This window comes from Solanum stenotomum, chromosome 12 (assembly GCF_019186545.1).
Source record: "Solanum stenotomum isolate F172 chromosome 12, ASM1918654v1, whole genome shotgun sequence".
Taxonomy (NCBI): domain Eukaryota; kingdom Viridiplantae; phylum Streptophyta; class Magnoliopsida; order Solanales; family Solanaceae; genus Solanum; species Solanum stenotomum.
The window spans coordinates 28,989,687-28,997,494 of NC_064293.1; the positions used below are offsets into that span (position 1 = coordinate 28,989,687).

The 7,808-nt window shown below is 35.2% G+C and overlaps 2 protein-coding genes across 3 annotated transcripts; one reads left to right on the forward strand and one right to left on the reverse strand.

Moving 5' to 3' along the window:
• Positions 1-61: 61 nt before the first annotated feature.
• Positions 62-3,308, reverse strand: LOC125848716 (senescence-associated carboxylesterase 101-like). The gene is made up of 4 exons (XM_049528642.1): positions 3,175-3,308; positions 2,717-3,083; positions 1,259-1,828; positions 62-920 (listed from the first exon to the last, which is right to left on the reverse strand). Exons 1-4 carry the CDS (start codon positions 3,183-3,185, stop codon positions 138-140), a joined length of 1,731 nt encoding a protein of 576 aa, XP_049384599.1. The 5' UTR covers positions 3,186-3,308; the 3' UTR covers positions 62-137.
• Positions 3,309-5,298: 1,990 nt separating this feature from the next.
• On the forward strand, positions 5,299-7,477 carry LOC125848046 (trihelix transcription factor ASR3-like). 2 transcript variants are annotated; one of them, XM_049527832.1, is made up of 2 exons: positions 5,299-5,894; positions 6,956-7,477. In XM_049527832.1, the coding sequence occupies exons 1-2, from the start codon at positions 5,349-5,351 to the stop codon at positions 7,328-7,330; spliced, it is 921 nt and encodes a 306-aa protein (XP_049383789.1). In that variant the 5' UTR covers positions 5,299-5,348; the 3' UTR covers positions 7,331-7,477. The 2 variants fall into 2 exon arrangements, with proteins under 2 accessions (XP_049383789.1, XP_049383788.1); XM_049527831.1 differs by having other exon boundaries at positions 5,338-5,898; positions 6,972-7,477.
• The last annotated feature ends 331 nt before the right edge of the window (positions 7,478-7,808 follow it).

The window sequence follows — 7,808 nt, forward strand, 5'->3', positions numbered from 1 at the left end:
ACTGTATTGCGCAGTTAATCATGCTTGGCAACTCAAATTATTAAGTTACAGGTTACATTACAGAGAACTAATGGTAAAGTAGTTTTAAGTCGGGCATATAAGTTATAAATTACATTCCCTTATACAGATATAATTTGCTAAGCATAACTACGAAATCCACCGTTCATAAAATTAGTCAAGGGTGAGGTATATGAATTTCCTACAACTTTGGAATATTCATTCCACCACAGCATGAAGCTGCTTTGAGGCAAGAAAATCTCACGAGACACCAAGAAGTTACTAATCATGTCCATTACATACTGCTCAAATTTGATCAGGATTTCTCTAGCTGATTCTTGGTCTTGTGGGCTACCTTTCAACCCTTGACAAGAGATCACAGCTTCCTCAACATAAGCCCAGAAGCAAGAATCAACTGTTAGACTAGAGGCTTGGCTTCTCTGGTATGTTTGAGTATTTTCACCAGCTAACCATTTCTCCAGTAGTTTATAATGTTCAGATCTTCCGTGAAGTACATAATCTTTCTTTCCCCTACCATAATACTCAGCTATGTCGAGTGGTTCAACCATCCTTCGGTAGTTTGTTGCAGCATAAAGCAAACGCTTTCGGCGAATTTTCCCCTCCTTCCAGGGCAAATTTTCCACTTCAGTTACTGTTCTTTTCCAGAAGAACTTCAAAGTTCTGTGATGCTTGATTAGGTTTTCTGTGCTTTCAATCTCGTCTCTGCTTCTGGAACGTCTGGTTTTATATTTGTCATAATACCCTGCCTCTTCCAAAGAGTTTTTGATGTACCATTCAAGGTAAGTCAAGGACTTTTTAGTTACACTTATTTTGAAGGGATCAAAAACGTTCTGCTTGTGTTTGGCCTGAACCTCTGCCCTTTTTGCAATATTCATTGCAAGATAGCTCAAGTTAACATTTTCCTGTTGCAGTTAAGAAACAAATATCTGAAATTTGCTGACAAAAATAAACATTAAGAGAAAAAGAAAGAAGTATTCTGCTGTATTTGTGTGTTATAGTCCATTTAACCAAGAATTTTTTGCCTCAAGTTAATTTCATGTTCTACGCCTTCCTACCCCACCAGCAAACATAGCCTTGTGCGTTCTTCAATGCTTCAACATAAAATTCTTACTTTACAACTTGTATATGCACCTGAATGACTCAAGTTTTATCTTTCATCAAAATTACCTTGTGTTTCAGTAGATGAGCCATCAAAGTGGGAACATCACAATTTGATCAAGTAGCAAGGAAGTGTATTTACCTGTAACTTTCCAACTCCAGTTGCTTCTAGCAGTAGATAGGTACCTGCTTGAAATGGATCACGTATTGAGTCAGGCAGCTCTGAGATTCCCCTGCAAATGGCTTTGTTCTTCAACTGTTCCAAGATATGTCCGTAATCAATAACCTGAGAGCGGTTATGAAGATTTTCACTTTCAGCACATCTTGAGCTCATTATCATCAACTCCAGAATCGACTGTGGTTCCTCGAAGCAAGAGAAACCTGATTCTGAGCCGAAGAGATAGGTACCGAATGGCATGTACCAGGTCGGAGTAGTCAAGGTAGCAGCAGAGGCATTATGGTCTGAGATCAGAAATCCTGGAACTGGATCTTTATCCGAGACCACATGCAAGAAGCAAGAGCTCCACGCCGGATGCCCTGACATGGCTTTTTGAAAGCCATTGTTACCAAGAAGTGGTGACCCAAAAGTAATGCAGAGGATTTGCTGCGCACCATACCTGGGAAGGCTCTCAAGCAGCCACAAGGTGAAGAGAGATGCAACTGATCCTCCCAGAGAATGTCCAGTTACAATTAGAGGTTGGCTGCTGGTGAACTGCATCGAGCAGACAAAGCCACAATGCCAAAATCAGTTACACATATAAGAGATAATCCAGCCGACAGTTTACACTTCATTTGCACATTATAAACTGGAGAGCAATCATTAGTATCTTTCTTCCATTAATCTGGTGTTTGGTTACTACTATTAATCATCCTCCCTAATAAAGAAGGGACAATTAAACTTTAGTTTAGTTGTCTAATGTAGATATTAGCAATCCCTCTGCAAGCAGAGGCCCCATGCTTATAGATTATTGCGACCTTGTCCAGTCTCCTTGCATCCTGCCCTGGTCATCCCCAACTGTCATTTCTTTTCTGTTGAGTTGTCATTACTCATATTGTATTCCAACAAATTAAAGAATATGGGCATAATTCTTGACTCAAAAAGTGATCCTAACTATAGTAAACACTGAGCTAACGTTTTGTCATTTCCTATCTAATTCACAATACTCGGGAATCATTTGGTACGAAGGATAAGGTAATCCTGAGATAAAATGCAGGATTATTTTATTTTGCGGTTGGTTAGAGGTATAAGTTAGTCCCAAGATTATGTATCCCACCATTTATAACCATTGTGATGGGATAAGTTATCTCATATATATGGTGGGACATCCCAATCATCGGGATACCAAACCGACTTAATCATCCACTTCTGATCTCATGAAACTATCTCCTCCTAACTTCCTCAAACAAAATCATACATTTTGAATGATCAACTCAAGATTACATCTCAAAATTAAGGATCTTTGACACCAATTAATTAACAATTTTGTCATTTCGGGAACACATAAGTAATACATTTATGAAATTACAACAACACAAATATGCTAACGCTCAATGTCCATATCAAAAAAGGGGCAAAATTCAACAATTGAAGGCACTGTACCTGTTGTTTGAGAAGAGAGAGCTCATTCTCAAGAGAAGCAAAAAGGGTAAAAGCAGCTTTATGAATGGAGATGGAGCTAGAATTACTTCTGGTGCGAAGAAAGTCGAAGGACGTAATTTGATCTGAAGAAACCAGCTCTCTAAACTCTTGTTGCAAATGATTGACAGCACAATTGGGTGAAGATACAAAAGCGATAACAGAACCCTTTGATGGGTTTTCATAAATTTGGTATTTAACAGAGAAAGGAAGTGATGGGTCTTCCAAAAGAGTGAGATTCTGTTTTTGAAGCTTTGAAATTGCTTCCCATGACTGATTCAATAGATCTGATCCTAACAATAAATTTGCCAATTCCAGTCCAGTGTTGTACCTTTAAAAAAGAAGAAGAAGATGATGATCTAACCATTAAAATTCATTGAGTGAAGACGATAAACTGAGACGTAATAGGGTTGATTGCTTACAAGGACACCATTGGAGAGCAAGCTTCGGACCTAAGTTGACGAAGACTTAACTGGGTTTCTAATTCCAGATTTTGTCAAACATTGCGTCGGATAACTTATTTAGACGATATAACTATTTGAATGGGCATATAAATTTTAGGCATAATACATATATTGGACCTTAAATTTGACTTTAAATTTTAACTTTGACCTCCAATTTTTATAGTGCACAAACAAGCACTTTAACTATCCAACCTTTTAATAAATAAACATGAGATTTGTGGAGCCAAGAGCGTGAAATGTAAACGCTGCCACATGTATTAGTGAGCCACTCAATGGCTGCCAACTAATTAAATATTTTACACGTCCATTTTAGAACTAAAAATAAAATAAAATTAATTAAGGGTAGAGTTGTCATTTCAGCATTTTTTTTACTGTTGTAGGCCTCAAAAATTACTCCTACTCGTGCAAAATACGTGCACATCACGCGTTTTGCCATGTAAGACACGCATGTTTATTTATTAAAAGGTTTGATAGTTAAAGTGTCTGTTTGTGCACTATAAAAGTTGGAGGTCAAAGTTAAAATTTGAAGCCAAATTTAAGGTCCAATACATGTATTATCCCTAAATTTTATCTCACGCCTATATAATGAGATATCTCGCATACAAAATAATCTCTAAATATTTTTATTTTAGCTCAATTGTTAGTATATGTATATATGTCAATTGTACTTGCTTGTTTCGTTTTATTTACATAATCTATAAAAACAAATTAAAAAATCTCATTAAAGTTCAGATATTTGCTTGCACTGAATAAGCGTATATAGTAATTAGAAGAATGAAGATTAGGTTAGGATTTATTTTTTGACTAGTAGAATGAAGAATGGTAGATTAGAGCAGTGTAATAAGTAGTAGGTAGTATTTATTTAGTAGTAACTCAATTTCTATATATAGCTCCAACTCAAAATTGAAAGTAAATAAAAGTTATCTATTCAAAAATTCTGGTGGTTGGTTAATTTTACCTTAACTGAATCTATATGAGATCACGAGGACCGTGGTTGGGATGTGGTCTTCCTCCAGGTCCTGGAGGACCTCCGATGCCTAGACCTGGCGGTTTTTTTGATAGTTTATGTGATGTTATATGTTCTTGGTACGTAAGTTATTTTTCAACATTTTTTTTGTTGGATTATTAGAGATATATTATCATTTTCATATCTAGTCAAAATATTATTGATTTTCTAATGTTGATGCTTAAACTTCTTAACTTATTGTTATTGTTCAGCCTGAGCTTCTTCTGCTGTTGTTGGCTATTACAAGACTGTTTTAGGGGCCCAATGGATATATATGGGCCTCCAGGACCTTTTGGGCCGCCACCTCTGCCATGACCCAGTTGGTTGATCCAAAAGAAGTATTTACTCTAAAAGAAAAAACAAAACTACTTGTTTGGGTAAAAGGATAATCAGAAGTTTATGTATTTTCTCAAAATAAAAATATCTGTAATTTTTGGTTCGTTCTATTTAGTGTGGTGTTGTATAAAATGGAATAAAATAAGTAGTACACCCAGTACAATTGTACAAATGATCAAGAAGGTGCAAAGTATGCTCGATGGTTTGAAGATGCAGATGATTCGAATCAATCTTATAGAAATAGTGTAATACATTATTTTTACTAATATACTCCGTAAAACGACCCCCATCTAATCCTCTTTCCCTCTGCCCCTCCAAGCAAACCACACCAAACCCCTTAATACCCCACTCTACAGTCTACAGTACACCACTCTCTCGCTGCGTGTTTTTTTTTTTTTTTTTTTGGTGCAGGGGATATGTCAGTTTGAATGAATTTCTATTTGGCCTTTTCTTATAGTGGAACTATTAATTTCTTCATTGCTTAGTAGTAGTCTGTTCTACTCCTCTCTATTTCTTCCTCTGGCCTTAACTTAAACCCCTCTCCAGTTTTGTCCAACTTTTTGGATATATAGTGGATGAATAGTCTTTGATTTCAACTTTAAGCTTTTCAAGATTTGTTTTTTAAGATTTTGAGGGAAAGACTTCATGTTTCTCATAATTTCCATTTTCGAAGTTCAAAACCACAAATAAACCCCAAAAGTCCATACTATAGGTGTTTTTTTTTCTTGCTATTTTTGCCTTGCCTTTGCAAAACAAGCCAAGAAAAGAACACCCTTTTTCTTGTTTTTGCATGGATAGGTTGGTGAGTGATCAAGGAGGGAGTAGTAGTAACATGTTTAGGGACTATAGAAAAGGGAATTGGACTGTAAAAGAAACAATGGTTCTATTAGAAGCAAAAAAAATGGATGATGAAAGGAGAATGAGAAGGCAAGAGGGAAAACCAACAGAGTTAAGATGGAAATGGGTAGAGGATTATTGTTGGAGAAATGGTTGTTTGAGGAGCCAAAATCAATGTAATGACAAATGGGATAATCTCATGAGGGATTTCAAGAAAGTAAGGGAATATGAAAGAAAAGTTGTTGAAGCAAGTGGAGAAGAAATTATAAGATCTTATTGGAAGATTGAGAAGAATGAAAGGAAAGAAAAGAATTTGCCTACTAATATGTTGCCTGAGATTTATGAGGCATTAGTTGAAGTTATGGACAAAAAAAGCCAAAGAATGTTGTTGCCTTCTTTACCTCCCACATTGCAACAACAATCTACTCCTTTGCCACTTCCACCAATTACAACAACAGTAACACAAACAGATTATACTACTAATGTTCCTTTTACCACAGTAGGTACTCTTATCTCCTACTTTTTAAAAAAATTTAACATTGTGAATGATCACTATTTAACTAGTAGCTAGTACTATTTTAAAGTCCACTCTCATTTGCTTTTAGTGAGAACCTCCACTTGGATATAAAGTCTACTTTGGAAAAGCTTAATGCATGACATAATTGGTTGAGAGAGTTATTTTGTCCTGTTTTGTTTATGTGTTGCATATTGAATATTCTTGATTTAATTTGCTTGATAAATTTCTAGGTTTTCCCATGATTGTTTGAATCTTTCTATTATTTCTTTCTAATTTGGTAACATATATTTTCATGCTGCACTCTTAATATTTTTCAAAGGCAAGCTTTTAATTCTGTTTCTTGAAATAATATACTTATTCATCTGAAAGAAATACTTATTAATCAAGTGATCAACTTTAAGTGTGTAGTAGGCATTTGGCCATAGAAATCAAATATTTTTTCACTTTATTTGGAATTTTTGAAGTTGGAGTTGAAGATGAGTTGTGTTTGATTATAGTTTTTGCATAAAATATTTGATTGTTTGAAAGTGAATCAGATTTGGGTTGATTTTGAAACCGGAATTTCATGTCAAACACTGATTTTCAAATAAAGTAGAAAAAAATCCAGAAAAAAGTGAATGACTCCTTTTTATGTTTTCCTTTTGGTAGCTACGAATGGGGGAGGATAAATAGGGGTGTGTATGCGGGTTTAGATAAGCAAGGATATACCATGAGTCGTTGAGATATCCTATGAGATAATTCTATCCCACATTCTATGGGATAATAATCTCACCATTTTTGTACAAATTGTGGGATTAGCTTATAACTCAAATCAAACATGAGACAAAGTTAATCCTAGATTTTATCCCGAGATTATTATATGGTTCAAAATGAAGCTTATTTGCATTTATTTCAATCTAACACATCAATCTAGAAAGACATTGACATTGGACAGTTTAAACTGTTTCATTCACTCAATTTCGTTACAGCTAGTGATATTTTATGAGCATTTAGTATTAATGAAAATTCCTTTATGATATACTCCATCTGTTTATGTTTTGGAGATGTGTGATAGCTCAGATCCTGATCATAGCAGTGAGCATTCAGATTCACCGGCAAAGAAAAGAAGAATGAGAGGAGGAGGTGAAGGAACTAGTGGCACATCAAAATGTAACATTAACAATTCATCACAAGAAGTTGGCTCTGCTATCTCCAAGAGTGCTGCTATTATAGCAGAAGCAATTCAGTCTTGTGAAGAAAGAGGAGATAGAAGGCACAAAGAACTCTTAAGCTTGCATCAGAGAAGGCTACAAATTGAGGAGTCAAAGGCTGAGATCAATAAAGAAGGCATTAATGGACTTGTTGATTCTATCAATAAACTTGCTAATTCCATCCTTGCTTTGGCTGGTAACAAGACCCAATCAACTGATCCTAAATAGCTAGCTACTCATCATGTGTCTTTGTCAATCTTGAATAGTATGATTATGTTGTTGTTTCATACTATATCTTCTTATATAATACTAAGTTGATGAGCTGATTGTAACATTATTGATTCATTGATGAATGCAATTTAAGTCATTTCCTTTCTACTCTCTTTCCTTTGGAATTCTCACATTGATCCAACTTTTCACAACACAATGTACTTTTTTTGTTTGAAATGTATCGTTTAAATTTAGCTCTCTGATCTAAGCCCGCAAGAATGTGACTTAGCTATCAATAAAGTGGTACGAAAATTACAGGAGTCAGTGAGATAGCTAATATTTACAAAGGCAGTGAAGATGAACTGTCCCAAAAGCCACTGTGTTTATTGAGTTTTGTACATACACAAGTGGTATGAAAATCATAAAAAGATTATAGTTCAAATTGCAACAGAGATAAAGATATCTTCTCATCATAAGTCTTATTAGTGCATATAGT

Coding starts and splice junctions, on each gene's coding strand:
- LOC125848716 (XM_049528642.1), bottom strand. Junction 1,829..2,716: donor TCTCTCTTCTCAAACAACAG/GTACAGTGCCTT, acceptor TGCTCGATGCAG/TTCACCAGCAGCCAACCTCT. Junction 921..1,258: donor CTGGAGTTGGAAAGTTACAG/GTAAATACACTT, acceptor TAACTGCAACAG/GAAAATGTTAACTTGAGCTA.
- LOC125848046 (XM_049527832.1), top strand. CDS start 5,349: ATGGATAGGTTGGTGAGTGATCAAGGAGGGAGTAGTAGTAACATGTTT. Junction 5,895..6,955: donor CTAATGTTCCTTTTACCACA/GTAGGTACTCTT, acceptor TATGTTTTGGAG/ATGTGTGATAGCTCAGATCC.